At 39.8% G+C, this 21,310-nt stretch overlaps 1 protein-coding gene across 5 annotated transcripts in view; it reads left to right on the forward strand.

Annotated features, from left to right (window-relative positions):
* PXDNL (peroxidasin like) overlaps positions 1–21,310 on the forward strand; it is a 291,171-nt gene that overhangs the window by 187,549 nt on the left and 82,312 nt on the right. For all 5 annotated transcript variants that reach the window (XM_073331210.2, XM_073331214.2, XM_073331212.2 and 2 more), the window contains 3 exons: positions 7,014–7,131; positions 13,052–13,221; positions 13,758–14,027. In XM_073331210.2, the coding sequence (XP_073187311.2) occupies positions 7,014–7,131; positions 13,052–13,221; positions 13,758–14,027 (558 nt within the window). The remainder of the gene's footprint in view (positions 1–7,013; positions 7,132–13,051; positions 13,222–13,757; positions 14,028–21,310) is intronic.

Raw genomic sequence — 21,310 nt, forward strand, 5'->3', positions numbered from 1 at the left:
AGAAAAGGAGTACTTGTGGCACCTTAGAGACGAACAAATTTATTTGAGCATAAGCTTTCGTGAGCTACAGCTCACTTCATCTGATGCATCTGATGAAGTGAGTTGTAGCTCACGAAAGCTTATGCTCAAATAAATTTGTTCGTCTCTAAGGTGCCACAAGTACTCCTTTTCTTTTTACAGTCACTATGGTGGGAAGTTGACTTTGTTTAGAATTTTGACTAAGAGTTCCTCAGTATAGGTCTTCACTTGTGTCAGCTGGTTGTCAACTCTGGCAGTGCTAACGCAGAAGAAACACAATCCAAAGCTAGATCACAAAACAATGTAGTCAGTTACTTACATGCCAGTTCAGTCAGGTCTCCTTCCCAATTGATCTATAGTAGTCACCCTTGTTACCTATTTCCCAATAAATTATATTAACCCCAGGATCTGATTAACACTCCTAACTAACTAAAATAAACACCGAAACGATTGTCCATGAGGTAAACCCTGTCATTAAATTTTATAGTATTTTGCCCGGAGCTGTATCACTCAGTTGACTTCCGTTTCATAAATATTTTAATTACAAAATTAGATTACATCATGTTTCCCCATTTTACTACTGTATCTGGCACATCAAACATATCAATATTTGATATTAATTTAATATGTTTTTAATTCATTCATTCACAGACACGGAAAAAGGGAAAGTTGCTAGTTGCAACAGCAGTACATTCTTGTGAAAGGTTGCAGTAACTCTGAGTTTCTTCAGGCAATTGAAGAAATCTAGGCATTACACCTTGATGGTTTTTTTTATTCTCTTAGCCCTCTGTCTTCACGAACAAGGTCAGCTCCCAGACTGCTGCGCTGGGCAACACAGCATGGGGAGTAGGTGGCCAGCCCTCTGTGGAGAAAGAAGTGGTTAGGGACTATTTAGAAAAGCTGGACGTGCACAAGTCCATGGGGCCGGATGCGTTGCAACTGAGAGTGCTAAAGGAGTTGGCGGTTGTGATTGCAGAGCCATTGGCCATTATCTTTGAAAACTCATGGCGATCGGGGGAAGTCCCGGACGACTGGAAAAAGGCTAATGTAGTGCCCATCTTTAAAAAGGGAAGAAGGAGGATCCTGGGAACTACAGGCCAGTCAGCCTCACCTCAGTCCCCAGAAAAATCATGGAGCAGATCCTCAAGGAATCAATCCTGAAGCACTTACATGAAAGGAAAGTGATCAGGAACAGTCAGCATGGATTCACCAAGGGAAGGTCATGTCTGACTAATCTAATCGCCTTCTATGATGAGATTGCTGATTCTGTGGATGAAGGGATAGCAGTGGATGTATTGTTTCTTGACTTTAGCAAAGCTTTTGACACGGTCTCCCACAGTATTCTTGTCAGCAAGTTAAAGTAGTATGGGCTGGATGAATGCACTATAAGGTGGGTAGAAAGTTGGCTAGATTGTCGGGCGCAACGGGTAGTGATCAATGGCTCCATGTGTAGATGGCAGCCGGTATCAAATGGAGTGCCCCAAGGGTCGGTCCTGGGGGCGGTTTTGTTCAATATCTTCATAAATGATCTGGAGGATGGTGTGGATTGCACTCTCAGCAAATTTGCGAATGATACTAAACTAGGAGGAGTGGTAGATACGGTGGCAGGTAGGGATAGGATACAGAGGGACCTAGTCAAATTGGAGGATTGAGCCAAAAGAAATCTGATGAGGTTCAACAAGGACAAGTGCACAGTCCTGCACTTAGGACGGAAGAATCCAATGCACCGCTACAGACTACGGACCGAATGGCTTGGCAGCAGTTCTGTGGAAAAGGACCTAGGGGTGACAGTGGAAGAGAAGCTGGATATGAGTCAACAGTGTGCCCTTGTTGCCAAGAAGTCCAATGGCATTTTGGGCTGTATAAGTAGGGGCATTGCCAGCAGATGGAGGGACGTGATCATTCCCCTCTATTCGACATTAGTGAGGCCTCATCTGGAGTACTGTGTCCAGTTTTGGGCCCCACACTACAAGAAGGATGTGGAAAAATTGGAAAGAGTCCAGTGAAGGGCAACAAAAATGATTAGGGGACTGGAACACATGACTTATGAGGAGAGGCTGAGGGAACTGGGATTGTTTAGTCTGCAGAAGAGAAGAATGAGGGGGGATTTGATAGCTGCTTTCAACTACCTGAGAGGTGGTTCCAAAGAGGAAGGTTCTAGACTATTGTCAGTGGTAGAAGATGACAGGACAAGGAGTAATGGTCTCAAGTTGCAGTGGGGGAGGTTTAGGTTGGATATTAGGAAAAACTTTTTCACTAGGAGGGTGGTGAAAGACTGGAATGCGTTACCGAGTGAGGAGGTAGAATCTCCTTCCTTAGAAGTTTTTAAGGTGAGACTTGACAAAGCCCTGTCTGGGATGATTTAACTGGGGATTGGTCCTGCTTTGAGCAGGGGGTTGGACTAGATGACCTCCAGAGGTCCCTTCCAACCCTGATGTTCTATGATTCTATGTTCTAGTTTTCTAAAAGGCCTTGATGCCTGGGCAATTCTGAAATAGTAATAACTGATAATGCGGGGGACCATAGTTACACCATTTGTTCCAAGAATACCAAGCCTCAGAGAAAAGTTGTCTACCTGTGGTTAGGAAGTAGCTTACTTTGTGGGCAGTTTATTTCACTGTTGTTCATTACAGAGTTTCTTGCATTTCCTTCCCAAGCATCTGGTACTGACTGCTGTCTCAGACAGGATACCCAGATAAGGAACCACTGCTCTGTCCAGATATGATCATTCTTGTGCAACTCCTGAGGGAATTCTGCCCAAAAAATAAAATTTTTATGCACGGTATTTTAAAATTCTGCAAACTTTATTTGTCAATAAATAAATGTGGAGTCTCCAACGTGGCACTGGGGAGCCATGGGCCACTGGCTGCATGGAGGTGGGAGATCACCCTGCAGCCCAACCCCCAGGACATAGACTCAGCGGTGAGACTGCACCCAACCCAGACACAGCGCAAGGGCCGGCACTGCCCCAGAAACACCTTGGGCCCTGCCCCTCTATGCTAGGCACACCAAGATAGCAAGCAAGAGGGACTAAGTCTTGCATGCATGCCCATCCCTGCCCCCTGATCCAGATGTGGGGCAAGCAGGGTCCGCCCTGCAAGATCCAAGTGTGGGGGGAATCCAGGTGTGGGGTGAGAGGGCTTTGTGTGAGGCAATCTGAGTGTGGGTGGCTCGGGTTTGGGGGGCATCTGGATGCACAGGGGCTCTCTGGGGTTTTCTGGGTGCAGGGGGGTTCGACTCTGCAGGGGGGTCCAGGTGAAGGTGGTTGGGGCTCAGCAAAGGGGGGTTGGGTGTGGGGGGATGGAGCTCAGCAAAGCAGGGGTCTGGGTGCTGAGGAAGCAGGGCTTGGTGGGATGGGAGTCCAGGTGCAGCTTATTGGGCTTAGTGGAGTGGGGATTGAGTGCGAGGGGCTCAGTGGAAGGTGGCTTGGGTGCAGGGGTGGGGGTCCGGATGCAGAGGGTGAGATTTGGCAGGGTGTGGGTTCTGGGTGCCGGTCGGGGGAGCGGTGAGATGCATGGGCTTGGCAAGATGGGGGAGCAGGTCCTCATACAGTGAGCCCCCCCCCCCACGGCTGTGGAGTGATGGGGTCAGGAATTGGGAGAGGGCGTGCAGATCTTCCTGCAGTCAGGGGAAGTTTCTGGGGGTGGATCTGACCTGACCCCAGATGCTGCTTGCAGGAGAAGAGGCGCTGAGTCCAGCGCAGGGTAGGAGCCACTGGCTGGGGCATCTCCAGCCATCTCCCACCACTGTGATTTACCTCTCCGCTGACTGCTCCAGGAGCCCAAAACTACATGCCTGCACTTCTGGGGAGGGGCGTGTGATTGCTTTTGCAACTTCCCTTTGCTTCTCTGTCAAAGTCATTTTTCTGTAGGGAAGCAAAGAAATGTCCAGGGGATATGAATTCTGAGTGCACGCAGTGGTGCAGAATTCCTCCATGAGTACTGTGTTCTTATGTCCTGCAGAATGGTCTCTCTGTAACTCTTAATAGAAGGCAGAATCTGAATGACCCATCTCATCTCTATGGTTCCTCGAGGGTGCTCCTTGGAGCAATGTCAACTAGAATTTGAGTCTATGGATACCAAGATACTAGATTTATTGATTTTGAATTAAATATGTCTAACTATACTAACTATCTTTTAAAGATGTTTTTGTCTAGGTTAGTTTGGGAGTATGTCTTTGTGTATGTGGCTGAAAAGATGTGATTAAGAGATGAAAAAAATTAATGGAAGGATTATAGGCAGCAGAGAAAGCTACAGAAAAATAAGCAATTTACTGTGAAAGTTGTAATGTCTGTCTGAACATCTGTCACTTCTAGATTTTAATTGATAAGTGAAGTATTCTGAAACCTTTAATCAAAAACTCAATTATGTTCAAATTAAATTAATGTAAAATGTTAAGTGATTAGCAGTGTAGTCTAATTTAATGCCTATTACTTCTATGTGCTTTTATGCTAGATTAAGGTGACCAGACATCCCAGTTTTATTATGGGAGTTTTAAGGTACTTACTGTTTCAAGATATTAAAATGTTAATTAAAATTAAAATTTCTGCTTCCAAAGCATGTTCTTCCATCCACCTCCTCCCTTGCATGCACTGAATCATGTAACTCAGAGAAAGAGCGAGAGAGAGAGCGCTTTTATCATTGTGAGCTATCACAGGGTGTCATGGAAGCAAATATCACAGCCAGAGGAAAATGAACATGACAATATTACATTTTAAGGAGTTTTGTTCTAGGGTGAACCAGACTGTACATATTCATGAATTTAGTCCCAATGTAGTGCCACTCTTAACTACAGCCTTTCTAGGCCATATCCAACTATCATACTATAATAGAATTCCTGTTAAGCCAATGAAAGTTTCCTTCAAAATGTCTGTGGTAGGATATGAAGACTTTACATTGACTGGTTAATCCAATACCAGTGTCATCTACTAGGTATCTTACTACAAAATGGATCTGAATGAAAAACTAGTTTTGGGAAATATTTTAAAATTGTTTTCATTCTGATGGGTTTGGAATGGACATAATTTTGGTTTTAACCACATTTTTCATAATTTTTAAAGAACATTATTGAAAACACTATCATAATGGTCCACTGAATGCATCCAATGAAGTGAGCTGTAGCTCACGAAAGCTTATGCTCAAATAAATTTTAGTCTCTAAGGTGCCACAAGTCCTCCTTTTCTTTTTGCGAATACAGACTAACACGGCTGCTACTCTGAAACCTGTCATAATGGTCATCGTAACTTTTCATTTTCTGAAAACCTGGTTTTAGATAAATGTAAAATTTTGATATCATTTTATTAAAAACGCAAGACCTACATATAAATATATATATTGACATTTTTTTTTGTGAAGCCAATTTTTTAATAAAATTGAACAAGCTTTTGTTCAAAAACGTTGACCAATTCTGATTAAGACCCTTTCTGCTTTACATTGACTAAAATGGGTATGTTTGTCTCATGGCTGTGAAGCTTATGTCTGAAAGCATCAATACAAGGTAATGTATTGGCCAATATATTTCTGTAATACTGAAAGAGGAAAATTCTCATGTACAGGTTGTACAATCAGTAAGCTATAAAAAATAAGCAGGCAGTTAACATTAGTGCAAATGCTTGCAAAATGTTACTAACAATGCATATAAAATCTACAAGTATAATAATCTACAGGTAACCTGAACCCATAATGTCCTGCTATTTTAGAAACAAACTAATGTTCTGTAGATCTGACTAGAAATTGAAATCCCTTCCCATGATCAATTTTGTGTGTTTCTGAAATAAAAATCATCCCAAATCATGACAAAAAGTCAAAACTGCAATTTTTTTCACAAGAAGGAATTTTCAGAACAATTCAATTTTGGGAAAACTGAAACTTATATTTTGAGCTTGCCAGCAGCCTGTAGAAAGTGAAATTAACAGGACTCTTCCAGACAGACAGCTGAGGAGCTGACATCTGGATTTTCACAATGGAAAAATAAAATTCTCACAGCAAATTTTGATTGTGGGAAAAAAGGCATTTTCTGACAGAAAATTCCTGACCAGCTCTAGTGTACTGGCACATTTTCTTTCTAAACTTGAAGCATTTTCTCTTCTGTAGTAACTAAAAAAGTTTTGATTTTACAGACTATATAAACAAGAACATACATAAATAGATTCACCAAAATAAGAGAATAGACTAACCAGATCCTAGATCCTAATACTGAATAACATGTGAATGTGATTATGTAAATTGCTTGAAAATACAATGGTCACATTTTAAAGGTTGGGTTTTTTTTTCTTTTCCATTTTGAAAGATTCTACCAGTATATGAAAGATTATTTTTTCTTAAAGTGGGAAATACTGATAGAATCAAAAATCCTTCTCAGTCCAATAGACATTTTTCAATGGCATCCAGTATATATATATATATATATATATATATATATATATATATATATATATATTTTTATTTTACGTGTTTTACTGTTTTTTTAATTTATTTGTTATATATGGAGCTGTAAGAAAATACTCAGTACCATACAAAAAATCAGTCCTGAGGAGTTTATGATCAGAAAGTGAAACTTCTTTAAGGTGATTTTTATCATGTCTAGAGTCAATAATAATAATTCAAAATGTCACTTTTCTCCCAACTATCGTTGCATCTTTCCTTTAGCAATTAACTTTAAAAAAGAATCATTGCATTATAGGTTCCTGGATGCAAATGTTGTGGAGTGTTTTAGAAAAACAGCATTTTTTGAATTTCTAAACAAGATAATTTACATTTACTAGGCACAAGTCAGAGTTTAAACAAATATTTTATTAATTATTTACCAACTGCAAAACTTAAGACTCGCACTAGCAAATCTGATTTCAAGAGTGGGTGCTTAGTGTACGCTGTGTCACTTTCCCAACAAAACCTCTAGTCATGTTTTTAGATCATGTTGAAAAATTGTTTTCCTTCCAAAAGTCAGGATTAAACTTTTTGATGTCTTTTGTTCTTACCCTTTCCTTTTTCTCGCAGAGAAACCTCGTATTACTTCTGAGCCACGGGATGCAGATGTTACCCCAGGGAATACTGTCTACTTTACCTGCAAAGCGGAAGGAAATCCTAAACCCAAGATAATTTGGATACATAACAAGTAAATCTTAACCAATCATTGCAAATGTATACTAGTCTATTTTCAAATGCTAATTATTGTTAACACCTGGGTTTGTGGACTAGCAATCTAGAATGAGTTTGTGTGTTTTTTCTAATCTAAGTCACTCTGTAGGAGACTGGTTATAAAAATTCAACACAATTTATTTTCAATGAAAATCACGGGGGAGAAAAGTTATTATTTAATACTTTCTTCACTGATCTCTATACTACCTTGGCCTACTTTTTAAAAATGAGAGTGAACTCCAGGGTCCTTTAAAATGCCTCCTCCCTTGCATTTTCCATCAGAACTCCCCCATGCCTTAGGTGCAATGTGCAGAGGTTCATTTTCCAGATGAGGTAGCTGAGAAACAGAAAGTTAAAATGATTTGCCAGAGGTGACATAGGATGCTTGTGAGAGAGCCATAAATAGAACTCTGATCTCTACAGGTAGGTCTACACTGCAACTGGGACTTCACAAAAAGAAAAGGAGTACTTGTGGCACCTTAGAGACTAACCAATTTATTTGAGCATAAGCTTTCGTGAGCTACAGCTCACTTCATCAGATGCATATCGTGGAAACTGCAGCAGACTTTATATATACACAGAGAATATGAAACAATACCTCCTCCCACCCCACTGTCCTGCTGGTAATAGCTTATCTAAAGTGATCATCAGGTGGGCCATTTCCAGCACAAATCCACTGGGAGTTGTGACTGCAGCACATATTCCAGTAACCACAACAGCAGGGCTGGTGGCACAGGCTTGCCCTCAAGTACAAGCCCAGCCAGGACTTTAGCTATGTATTCAGGTGGCTAGCTTGTGCTGCTGCCTGTGTCATTGCACTACATTGCTATTTTTAGGCAAGCTTGCTCAGTCAAAGCTAGCTCAGGTATTCCCATGTGTGTTGTCCCAGTTGCAGTGTAGACACAGCTTGAGGCACTTGATTCATGTTTTATCCAATAGACCGTAATGCCTCATGGAAATTGCTTCGGATATCTGTATTTAGTGAAGCCAACTGCAAAATCAGACTAATCATGCTTACTTACCCAGAGTGCTCTGAGACCTACAGATGAAAAAAACACTACGTAATATGAAAACATTGAGACACATTTTTAAGATGGTCTAACTAGAGCACAGAATGATTAAGTGACTTGTCTAGGAGGTATTATTGCCAAGTCTGATGGGCATTGGCTAAGAGTGTGAGTCCTTGTCTTCAGTCTGTCAGTTAATATGGAGAGCTAGTTGAAAAATGTTATTTTCATTCTGTGGGAAATTCTGAGATTTCAAAATTTGGTTTCAGGACAAATTGGAACAAAAAGTGAAAACAGTATTTGCAAAATAAAATATTCCAAAATATTTCATTTAATTTGTTATCAAAAAATTTCTATTTTATCATTTTGACCTTTATGTTTAAAACTTAATTTTTATGTTGTCTTTAAAATTATAATATAATTTTAAAATTGTTGTACAAATTAAGTTTTAAACATAAAGGTCAAAATGATAAAATAGAAAGAAAAGATTTTATCCTTATTGAAATGAAATGTTTCAATAATTTCCTGACAAAGATTTTGGCTGAAGTGATATATTTTTGTGAAACATTTCAGTTTACTTGAATCAACATTTTAAGACAGAAAACTGTTCTGTCAGAAAATGTTCAACCAGATCGATTAATCTTCTATGATTTTTAGCACGCTGTGACAGGCTGTACCTACTTGTGGTACTGCATACTGGTTAGGTACCTGGCTCATGCCTCACCCCATCTTTTGTGTTGCCTGCTGGTGGTTGCTCCAGTGCAGTGGAGGTCTCTCTTCTGGTAGACAATGACTAGGCACTTCGGCAAGTTCACCAGTGGAGCCAACCCCCTTCTGGGGAGGCGTAAGTAACAGAGTCTAACCAAATATATAGAAGTCCGTAACGCGTAACACTTTGTCAGGTGGAGTTGGCAACAACAAGGTCTGGCTTCAATGTCTTGGGGTTCCTCTTAACAATAATTCTCAGACGTCAAGAATTATAACATTCAAAAACCAGTTGGAGAACAATTCAATCTCTCTGGTCACTCGATTACAGACCTAAAAGTGGCAATTCTTCAACAAAAAAAAACCTTCAGAAACAGTCTCCAACGAGAGACTGCTGAATTGGAATTAATTTGCAAACAGGACACCATTAAGTTAGGCTTGAATAAAGACTGGGAGTGGATGTGACATTACACAAAATAAAACTATTTCCCCATGTTTATTCCCCCCACCCCATTGTTCCTCACATGTTCTTGTCAACTGCTGGAAATGGCCCACCTTGATTATCACTACAAAAGGTTTTTGTTTTTTTTCCTTCCTGCTGGTAATAGCTCACCTTACCTGATCACTCTCGTTACAGTGTGTATGGTAACACCCATTGTTTCATGTTTCTATGTATATAAAATCTCCCCACTGTATTTTTCCACTGCATGCATCCAATGAAGTGAGCTGTAGCTCATGAAAGCTTATGCTCAAATAAATTTTAGTCTCTAAGGTGCGACAAGTACTCCTTTTCTTTCTGCCAGAAACAATGACTCTCAGTTGAGTTCAATCAACTCTGCCATTAAATGATGGAGAAGAGCAGGTCCAACAGCATCTAGGACTCATTAGACAGATTCCTGACCCCACCCACTCTCCTCCTCACTGGGCTTTGACATCCTTAATCCCTGCGTAGCAGGTGAGGTTCAGTTTAGGGTGACCCCCTCAATCTGGGCATGCTAAGCACAGTTCTGCTGCCCTTTACTCATACAGTGAGGATCACAACATTTCATTACCCCTACATTCAAATACAAGAGTGGCTTGTCACCCCAAACCTGCCAAAATTGATCATTTTGGCAAAGCAGCTGTGCACCTCGGCAGAGTAGGAGTGTCTGTGCAAACATGGTCTGCTCCGGGAAGTCTTTTCCTCTGGCTCATCACTAGATGTCATGTGAAAGCTCATTCAGACCCTACGTACAAGTACAATATTCCCTACAAAAGAGTCTCAGCCAAACGTGCAAGCTACTGTGGGGTGTACGCCCTATCCTCAGTGCTTAAATGTTTCTATTCCCCTTTTCTCTGGGAGAAAAGGGTTTTTGTCCCCTTGCAAGAGGGGGGTTGGTAGTGGAGCCCAGACCCTCCCTCTCCACTGGGTTTCAGCCCAGGACCCTAGGAGAGGCAGCGATATCAAATACTGAGGCGTAGTCTCCCTCAGCTGCTTCCTACCACTTCACTTCCCAGTCTAGGGTGTTGTCAAAAGCCTTCCAAATGATCCACCAGAAGATGGAATGAAGAGTTGCCTAGTCCTAGGGAAAGACTAGTCCCTCCCTTGGGCAGCTGTCACTTGCAGTCTTCTCTCCTGCAGCCAGGAGTAATGCTGCACCCTTACTCAGGAGCTCCCAAGAGAGGTGTCTCCTCCTTTCCTGTCTGGCGCTCTTTTAAACTCCTCCACCAGCTGGAGCATGCTCTGCAGGTGCAGCAGGGTGGAGCTACCTGGGCCCATAACTGCTCCTTAACCCCTTCTGTGGAGTTTACATACCCCATCACACATCTTTCCCCTGTTTGAATCGAGATAGGCTGTGCTGTGCATTCTATCTAATGATCGTGTATTTTTTGCCAAGTACACACTGATGTTTCTTTTCAGAAACACATTTGAGTACGTGCTTAGTCCATCTCCGCATGTACTCAGGGTTTGTTCTTCAGCAGGCTGTCCCATATTCTTAAAGGAATAGGGGGTGGGGGCTGCCACAAGTATTCCCAAATATGACTGCCTCCCACTTCTCACTCCCCTCATCCCCCAACGCATGTCTACTATTACTGGAAGCAGCATGTTTCTCATTTTAACTCCAAAACTGTTCCCGGTTTCTGGGCAAGGGGCAAGAACAGAGAGAGATCTGTAGCACTTCTGCCTCTCCCTTCCGATAGCAACCTCCCCACTTTCTCCCAACTACCTCTCTTCTTTGGGTAGCTTATTCAACCGTTAAGATGTACCAGGTCTTTGTGTGTGTTGTGAGGGACACAGGTGTTTCATTCCCCTTCCCTGCTTTTAGGGTGGCTTTAAAGGAATTGAACCAGGCTGGAACTGGGCTGCTATCTGATGTCATAAAGGCAAGGAGGCGATTCAGCTGAAGGTCCCTATATGTTTAAAAAAAATAATTTCCTTCAAAAAGTTTGAAATTGACCATTTATTCACGTGAGCGCTCACGGTTATGAAAAGTGATACTCAATAAAGAATTGAATGTGCTCACACTTCAAACCACACATCTGTCATTATTCTCAAGAATCAGTAATTACATAAGTAATTTACCCAGAACTTCTGCTGTTAGTTGATAAATAGATTAACTGACATTTCCACCATTTAAAAAGCCCCTCAAAATAAAATATTTAGATACTGCAAACAGGGTAACAAAAATAATCAATTTTTTTTAAAAATAATCCAAGATGGTTGTGAAGAAATATGCATTTCTTTATATTTGAGAAAATAATGTCTCTTTTATCATGTAAGATGTGAAATATTTATGATGTCCTTTTGTCCTTAAAATTGCCTCTGAATGCTTATTATTCTTTATTTAAAGTGCTTGCTTTTTGTCAAAGATGTTATAGATAAGTATACTATTGTCACTTAATATACTTAATTGTAGTTTGAAACTCAGATTTTTTTTTAAAAAAAAATTTTAATTAATTCGGCTATAACTGAAGCTTTGTGAGGAAAAATATATATACTCCCAACCACGATACACACTGTTCCAGAAGAGTCACTCAGTGGGTTTACGCTGCTTGTATCATAGTCACACCATGTTGCCCAGCAGGGAAGTTGCTTCGGAAGAAACTACTGGCTACGTGTCTTGAATGTCCTTCTGCAAATCTACAGTAGCCAACCTAGATGGGTAATTGTTTACAAACACTGCAGAACCTTGTTAAAACCACACTATTCCAGTCTGCCTAAGCAAACTAAAATGTTAATTTAAAATTTAATTTATTGATGATCATTTTTGAAAGTTACTTTCATAAGAAACTGTCACACTGCATCAGTCAGAAAAAAGGAACAAAGAAATTTTGCCCTGAGCAAACAATACTGATGCCCCAAATGAGTAAACAAATGCTCTTCTGGTGTGTAATCTCAAATCCAGCATGGTCACAGCAAAATTAAAAGAACAATTGCCAATTAAAAACAAAACTCGTGCTAGAACGTGGTGTTTAATGGCAGCCCTGAGTAAGAGGTAGCATGTAAATGCATCACAGTTCATCCCAAAGTACCTCGTCCCTCTTGCATTAGGATAAAATAATTGACTGCAGTGTTGTAAAGGGTGTTGTTCACTTATCGTCATGTGTCTAGCCAACGCCACTGGGGAAGGGAAAGGCAGAGTCATAATCCACTCCTGTCTCCTCCCCACTTGTCCACAGAGGGGAGCAGTGGCTATACAATACCTGTGCTCTCCTCAGGACCCAGACCAAACCCAGGTAACCTTGATGCGACCATGTACAATAAATCTTGCTACTTTAGACTGTTAGAACCAGGGACAATTTATACCATTTCATTAAACAAAATCAAAATAAATTCAAGAACTTAACAGAGGGCTCATTCCTGCAAGGTACAGAGAGCCCTCCTCTCCCATTGTCTTCACTGGGAGATGAGGGTGGCAGCACCTCACAGTATTAGACCCATAATTAGAAGCTGAACATTGCATCGAAACATATGCATGGTCCCAGTATCATTAATTTAACCTCTATCCCAAGTATAAAATTCCAATTGCATAATATGCAGATCTATTAATTTATAATAAATGCACTTGTTTGTCATCAGGATCTGGTCTTTATACTTTCCCCAAAATATTCAGTGTCTTTTTCTTAATTTGTAAGATGATAGAAGTGTTCCAAAATGTGCAGGTTTGACAAAGATAACTTGTCAGAGTTCTCCTCTATTTTCAGCCACTCATTGGATATGAAAGATGACAGGCGGTTGAATTTGCTTGAAGATGGGACCCTCATGATTCAGAATACCCGAGAATCTGACCAAGGCATCTATCAGTGTATGGCCCGGAATGTGGCAGGCGAAGTCAAGACACAGAGTGCTTTCCTCAGATACTCCAGTGTTCCAAGTAAATACTTCCTGCTTCTTTGCATTTTGTCTAGTTTGGAAACACATTTTTCATTCACTTGAATAAAAATATATCTATTTTTAATCCTCAAATATATTCCTTAAAGCATCCCCAAACCTCAACTTGAGGTTTAGTAAGTATTCACTTAATAATATGAAAAATTATACAAACTTAATCTGAATTACAGTACTACCCTGATCAAGATCAGGGCCCCATTTTGTTTTGCATTCTACAAACACACAGTAAGAGAATCCCTGGTGGAAGTGCTTAAAATTTAAGGAGACTAGAAGTGGGAGAAAGGAAGTGTTGTCATTCCCATTTTACAGATGGGGATCTGAGGCAGTGTGACATTATGTAATTTTCCCCAGGCCGTCCAGGAAGTCTGCAGCAGACTTGAGAATTGAACTTCAATCTTCTGCGTCTTAAACCAGTGCCTTATGTGAAAGATCATCCTTACTCAAAGAGTAGCATAGCAGTTTAGTTTGAAAAGGTGGAAATTAAAGCCCCCTTTCACCTTGTTTTTCTTTCTTCCCTAGCCAAGCCCAGTTTTATCATTCAACCCCGGAATACAGAGGTCTTAGTTGGCACCAGCACCACTTTGGAATGCATGGCCACAGGCCACCCCCAACCTCACATCAACTGGACGAGAGGAAATGGAGAGTCGCTGGATGAATCTAGGTACAACATCACTTCTTCTGGAGGACTTTTCATTCAGAACATCACATTGCAGGACCACAATCAGTTTATCTGCCATGCTCGTAACAACCAGGGCTCTGTCCAAGCATCAGCAATTATTATTGTACAAGGTAAGTAGAAGATGAAGCTGCTGCTGAGATTTCCATGGCTCAAGCCTGAAACATAGCTTTCTGGTCGTGTGTTAAGATGCTTTGAATTGTATGATGAAAATGTGGACTCTTTGTTGTCTTGCAATCTGTTGTCTGGTCTATACCAATATGCCTGTCAGTCAAATTTTGCCTCAGAAACACATGTACACAGTACTTGTTGACTGAACAGTAGACGTGTATACCTATCTGAGGGCAGAACTGAGCCCTCAGGAATACATTTATTGGAACTATATATTAGTATTTCAAACATTCAATATTTATTAGTAGAACACTGAGCCAAATTCATCACTGGTGTAAAGTAACTCCATTGACTCTAGTAGAGATACACAAGGAATGAATTTGGCTTGTTTATTTGAGACTATTTTACACTGGCTGTATAAAGTCAGGGAAGACCAACATTGACCAACACAGCTACACCCAGAATAGTCAAAGGGGTGCAAGGCATCATTTAGCTACCCCTGCTACAGTCTAACAACCATTTGAGTTAGCTTTGATCAAACCTGACAGTCCATTTTAGGACCTTATAGTTAAATAAGCAGTTAGGTAAACAATTTTTTAGCTATTTAGGTTGGTACTTACATGATCCACAGTGTCTAAAAATGAAAAAAAAAAACTCCAAAACCCTCTTTCTAGCCAGTAAGGAAAATAACTTGATTAGTTTTAGAGGGGGTTGGCTTGTTTACTTGTGTATGAATGTGCATTTTGGGTGTGTGTGGAAAAACTTACTTAGGGAAAACTAAGTCAAATAAACAAGTTTTGCATTTTGTTCTGAAAGTGGTTAGTTTTGTGGTCCCTTGCAGTACTGGGATCCATAATCTAGTTCCACAGTGTTTCCTGCAGTCGTGAATCTCCCCCATTGTTCAACAGCTTTGTTGTGCTGATGGATCATAGATGTCGGAGAAAGTCATTGTGGCAGAGGGAGATGCAATGTCTCAGATACCTGTAGCTAGAGCCAATCCCAGGGATGGCTTTGATGATCAGGCTGGAGACCTTGAACCTGACCCTGTATTCAACGGGGAGCCAGTGCAGAGAGCTGAGCATTGGGGTGATGTGTTTATGGTGAACTGTATTGCTAAGCAGACAACCTGATGTGTTTTACACCCATTGGAGCTTGTTCAGTGTGTGAGGATTCATTCCTACATATGAGTTGCAATAATTAATTGAATGTAATGGTATGTTTTTATGCCATGCTTATCATCACAGAATCCTAGAATTGTAGGACTGGAAGGGACCTCGAGAGGCCATCTAATCCAGTCCCCTGCACTCAAGGCAAGACTAAGTATTATCTAGACCATTCCTGACAGGTGTTTGTCTAATCTGCTCTTAAAAATCTCCAATTACTATGGCAGAAAATGTCCACAGTCTGGAACAGAGCTGGGTATACGTTCTTTGTTATTCTTTTTTTCTCTTTAGAAATTATTTATGAAGAAATTATTTTTAAATATTTATTTCACTGTTTTGAATTGTTTGAGCCATTTCTTCCAACCAGTTTAGCCTTTGGATTATTTACAAAATACCCTCTCTAAATATTTATTGTTTGCAATTTGCTATTTATGCTGTATGTTTGGTCACTTAAATTGCATTGTGGGTGGGAGTTTTGAAGTGCTCCCCATTGGGCTAATTCGGCTTCCATTGACATCAACAAGGGCTGAGTTAGGTCAACACAGATGGTTTGAAAATCTCACCAGGTACAGTTTCAATTCCTGGCTGGATGATCTAGGTATAATAATCAGTAGGTTGCCTGTCTAAATCAATGTGGCTATGATCTTCTCAGAGTCAGTTGAGAAGCACTTTAGGGAGAGAAAGAGAGCATACAGAATGTAAGCAGGCCCAAAAAATGTTAAGACATTTAAAATCTTTCCTTGTGTTCTTTGACCATGTGCATGAACCCCCATGGACTGCCATTGCTGGTTCACTTAAATACTGAGAGATCGAGAAAGAGAAGGTAGATTTACTGTCTGTCTAGCAATCTTTGCACCTCTTTTTTTCTGGTCCTGTTAACACGCAATAATTACGTATACACATGAAGGTCATAAGCAGATCTTCATGTCTGACTCATTTAATTGCCTGAATGCCAGGGCTTTAGCCAGCACACTCCCCTGTCCCATACACAAAGCATATACTATTTCAAGTTCATTGGTTAAATTCACTAGTCTCCCTGTTATGTCCCTGTCATTTTCACACTACTCACCACTCTCATCAATCACAAAGGCATGCTCAATTCTGTCTAAAAAGGGCAAAGTCTCCTATTTTCATCTCTCTAGTTCAGCGATTCTCAAATTTCATTGCACCGCAACTCCTTTCTAACAACAAAAATTACTACACAACTCCAAGGTGGGAAACCGAAGCCTGAGCCTGCCCAAGCCCCAGATTGGGGGCCAAAGTAGAAGCCCAAGGAATTCAGCCCTGGGCAGGGGGCCTGTAACCTGAGACCCACTGCCCAGAGCTGAAGCCGAAGCCCGAGCCCCACTGCCCGGGGCTGAAGCACTTGAGCTTCAGCCCCAGGCCACCCCAAGTCTAATGCTAGCCCTGGTGATCCCATTAAAATAGAGTTGCGACTCACTTTGGGATCCCGACCCACAGTTTGAGAACTGCTGCTCTAGTTTGATTGCTAGGCCCCATGCCAAGACATTTTTGGGAATTATTGTACACTGTTAACTCTCTCCTCTCTATCCTATACTGTATATAAATCACTGTTACATATGTCTGCCAAGTCATTTATCCATTATGCTCTCCATTTTCAAACTCCTAAATCATGGGCTCAAGCAGCCATCTGTGCCTTGGTGGTGATGGTCCATACAGGACAGTGTATCCATCTGGAAGATGCCTTCCCAGATGGATCCAGAAGTTTCAAGTTCTGAGGTAATTATTTTCTCTGTTTACTGGTTGGCCAGAGTTCCTGTACAGAGCCAGATGAATAAGTATATTCCATCAAAACTTCCATGGGATGAGTACCACTCTGCTTCTTCTCATCCACATCACTGCCCACCCACTGTACTTCAAACTATTTCATTCACTTTTCACCATTGCCTTTTAAAAAATTGAATGTACAGTCCCAGTAAATGATTTCTTATATGTCTAATTAAAGAGCTCTGCATTTCTCTTCTCCCTTCAGATCAATTTAACCCTGCCAACCAGTTCAAAAATACTTAACAGAATTGACCCAGTAATGTTAATGATGAATAAACCAACCTGCTGCAAATAGAAGATACATGACCACCTTTGTTTCTAAACTTTATAGAAGCCTAGAAGTCGTGGTGTCTCAAAGGCCACTGCTAGATCATAAAGTAAATCAGCTTCTGGAATTGACTTCAAAACTTAACCAGTGAGAATGTGGCATGTAGAAGGCAAATAGGATTTGGCCTTTTATGGGCAGATCCTATTGGCACAGTCTTAGCACAAATTTATTTGGGGGAGGAAAGGGAGGTTGGATTTGGATGCTTACATAGAAAGGGATAGAGGAAAGTATTCCCTCTATAGCATGTTGCTATTGCTGAGGGGATATTTCTTGTGAGAGAAGTGTTGTAAGAAAATGCATATTTTTATTTCATAAATGGCTAAAGAGTTCCTTTGTGAGGCTACTACAATAAACTTTCAAGCTTTCAGTTGGTTTGCAGCTCCCTTTGGAAGGCAGAAAAAAACACAACGGTAAATACTTGAGCAAAGAAAAGTGTTCACTATCAAAGCATCAAAATAAATAGAAAGTCTTAAAAAAACAATTGTGATCATTCGGCCTTTGCCTTCCTGTTTGAAGTTTTTTAATATCATGAAGGCAAAAATACATACATTTAAAAGAAAAATATAAAAAATGACAGCAAAATCATCTTTACTCTTTCTCTAGTATCTTCTTCATATGATAGCAGGAAGGTTTTCATTATTATATTCAAAAATACCCAGTTTGTGCTTTGAATTTGTCTTGGTATAGTCTGAATGATTAAAATAATTTTTATTACTCTAATTTGTACTTCTTCACAAATTATCATAATTGTGTTACACAGCATATGAACTAGTGGTTTATCACAGATCTCCAGTAGGCTTTAATCGTTGATCCCTCCCTGTTTGGGTTCTCTGCTACCATTATTATTATGAATATCTCCGGGTTATTTTACTTCTAATTTTTTCTTGGCAATAAATAATTATTTCCCACCGATGTCACATCTTATCTATCCTTATGTGTCCTTCCTAAATAACCTATATATGCATTTTGAACTACTTTGTTTGGATGTATACTATTTATAATGCATAACCTATGATAACACCAGCAAAAGAGTGCAGTTTTTCATCTTTAGAGACCAAATGATAGAAATCGCCATCTGTTTGTCCTTCCAGATTCTTTTCTGCTTCCTTGTTACTTTTATGTATCAGTGTGTAGCTTTTTAATTTCTCTTTAGCTGGATCATTAGTCAACCAACTGGTATGCAAAAGGCGGCTTCTTTTATTTCACAGTGAGAACAGATTTCATGTTGTGTTTTACATGTTACGCTTATGTCATTTGAGCAGATGCTCCCTCTTTTTGTTCCAATTACTATAGTATCCATATATATTGTGGCAGCAATTACAGTGAATAACATAAAATCTGCTCTATAGATTGGCTGAGACAAGCGATAAATAAAAATTGAAAATTTGTTTCCCATTCAAAAGTTGAAATCAATATGTGAGGCAGGTGCTTAGTATATAAGACTTATAATATTTAACATTCAAAACTCAATTAATTAAATCAATATGCATTCCCAGTAAGCAGCTTTATAATGTGTGGCCAGAAAGGTTTTGCCTTAATTGATTTTAGTAAGATAACAAAACTCTGTTCATGTGATAAATATAAACATAATAATAATAATAATAATAATTAATAACTTTGATACTCAGATTCCTCATTGGAAATAAATTGTTTTAAGTAACTTCATGAATTTTTTAGCATTGGCAATCTGCTTCTGGGCTTTCAATAAATGAGAGCGTGAAAGAGTCAAATGTATTATAACATCAAATGGTCTGCCTTAGAATGGTCAATACAACTCCCAGTTTTACCCGATTGTAAACGTCGTGTCCCAAGAACATAAGTTAATCAGTGACAAAAGAGATGAAATGTGGAAATGACAAATCCATTTGGATTTTAATCTTCTGTTTTCCTGGTTGTAGTTAGTACTGGGTTTTGCTCACGTTTAAGCCAACTCTTTTGGCTGTTTTAATTAATACTCTACAACATGGCTTTCTGCCATAGCATCTTCTGAAGAATCTACATGGGATTGTTGTTTGGGACCTTAGACAAAAGTCTCATTACACTTGATGGTACTTAGCCATTCTTGAATCTCCCTTGAGCATAATTAGTATCTTTTGTTTGTGATGCGGTAATTAATAATAATTCCTTTTTCAAGACAGCTCATCTGGAGGAAGAATTCTGAATAGACAGTGAATATTCTCGAAGGAGTTATGCTCTCCTAGGCAATCTAAAATTCTGTGCAGGATGTGTATCTTTCTGTTCATAGACATATGGAATCCTTGCCTTTAAACATTTAATCATTTTCACATCATGCTGCCACTATGGAATTACTAGTTCTAACTTTGGGAGCTTGTAGTTACTACAGGTTTCCGAGACAAATGATGCTGAGTTTTAAATGGTGCCTAGTGCATATTCACAGGCAAAAAATGAAGGTGGAGATCCGGTAGAGCTGACATATCAGTAACTTAATGGTATAACATATTACAAGAATGTTTTAATTATCCCCAAACCAAACAGGAAATTCAAAGTTAAGGTTAAATTTTAAAGGAACCCAAAGCAGTTAATGTATTGAAATGCACTCTTGAGGCACTCAAACTACCTTAATTGTGCCTTTACCAAGCACCATAAATGGAGGGGGCAGGGAGTTAAAACTTCATCTTTTAAAAGTCAGTTTCATCTAGTTTGACACCACATTCACTAAAGTGCTTTAATTATAATCTTTTGCTTGGTACATGGTGTCACTACAGGGTAGAGATAAGGTGGTTTGAATGCCTGGCTCTGCATGCCATAACCATGCCATAATCATGCTGTGTGTGGTGTTTTATATATGTACAGAGAGAGAGAGAATGCTACATCTTGACTTTGTGTTTGTATTTCCTCTTCAGCAGAGATATTACTGGTAGTAGTAATTTGTTTATATATATATACATACACACACACACACACACACACGCATGTTGAAGAGGGAACACAAATATATATAGAAAATGGAACACAAAAACAAAGTCAAGATGAAGTGTACAATTTGGGGGAAAACTTTTTTTTAATAGGATATGTTTATTCACATAGCTCACAATCATGATATATTCATATTTACTGGAAATAATTATCAGTAGTAGTAATTTTTATTTAAAAAAATCTATAAAATAGAAGATAAAAGAAGCATGCAATAATATCAGTTGAGCTACCTTAAGTTGCAGTGTTTTGAATTGAAGTTTAACTTCAGTTGCTTGAAGTTTCTGAAAGTCGTCTTCCTGAATTTAAATCAGGAATCAAAACACCCAGAGAAATGGGGAACTGGGAAAAGGTGAAGAAATATGGCATTCATATTCACTTCTTAAGGAGGTGTAGCACATGGTGAATTACTTACCTCCACAAAGTGAGATCTGCATTAACTGTTCGTAGTTAAGAAAGCAAAAGCTTAAGGGGGTGTGAGACACATATGCATGGAAAGGTTGGATGTTGATGTTAGGGACACCTAACTATGAACTACTTTCTTTTCATCTTCTTTCTCCAGTGGATTATTTTACATTAACTCTGGCCTTTTGTCTGCTATAGCAATGGCAAAAAAATGCTTTTTGTTTTACAAAACTAAAATTAGTGGTGGTCCCATTTCATACAAACCCTCCAAGTTTGGGGAAGGGGATTTGAATAACTGGTTCTTGTTTTAGTCCATCTTTACTGCTGTATCCTCATTTACTTTCTCATCTAAAGCAGGAATAATGTTATGAAAGGCACATTATATCACACCCACTGGTTGAGGAGGGAAAACAGCCCCAAAATCCTGTCACTACTAGAACCAAGCAGGAGCTGGAGTAGCAGGGAGAAGTAATTTGCTCCTTCCTACATCCGTCCTTCCATTGCTGCTGCCTCTACTCACCCCTACCTAATCTGAGGTAACTCCTCAGTTGTCCTTTCCTCTCCCCACCACAAGGTATGTTGTTGGGGAACCAGTGTTTCCACAGCCACTTAAAGCGACATTGCCCTGTAGTTCACCACACTGTGAAAGAGGAGTTGGGAAGCACTT

This window comes from Lepidochelys kempii, chromosome 2 (assembly GCF_965140285.1).
Source record: "Lepidochelys kempii isolate rLepKem1 chromosome 2, rLepKem1.hap1, whole genome shotgun sequence".
Classification (NCBI taxonomy): domain Eukaryota; kingdom Metazoa; phylum Chordata; order Testudines; family Cheloniidae; genus Lepidochelys; species Lepidochelys kempii.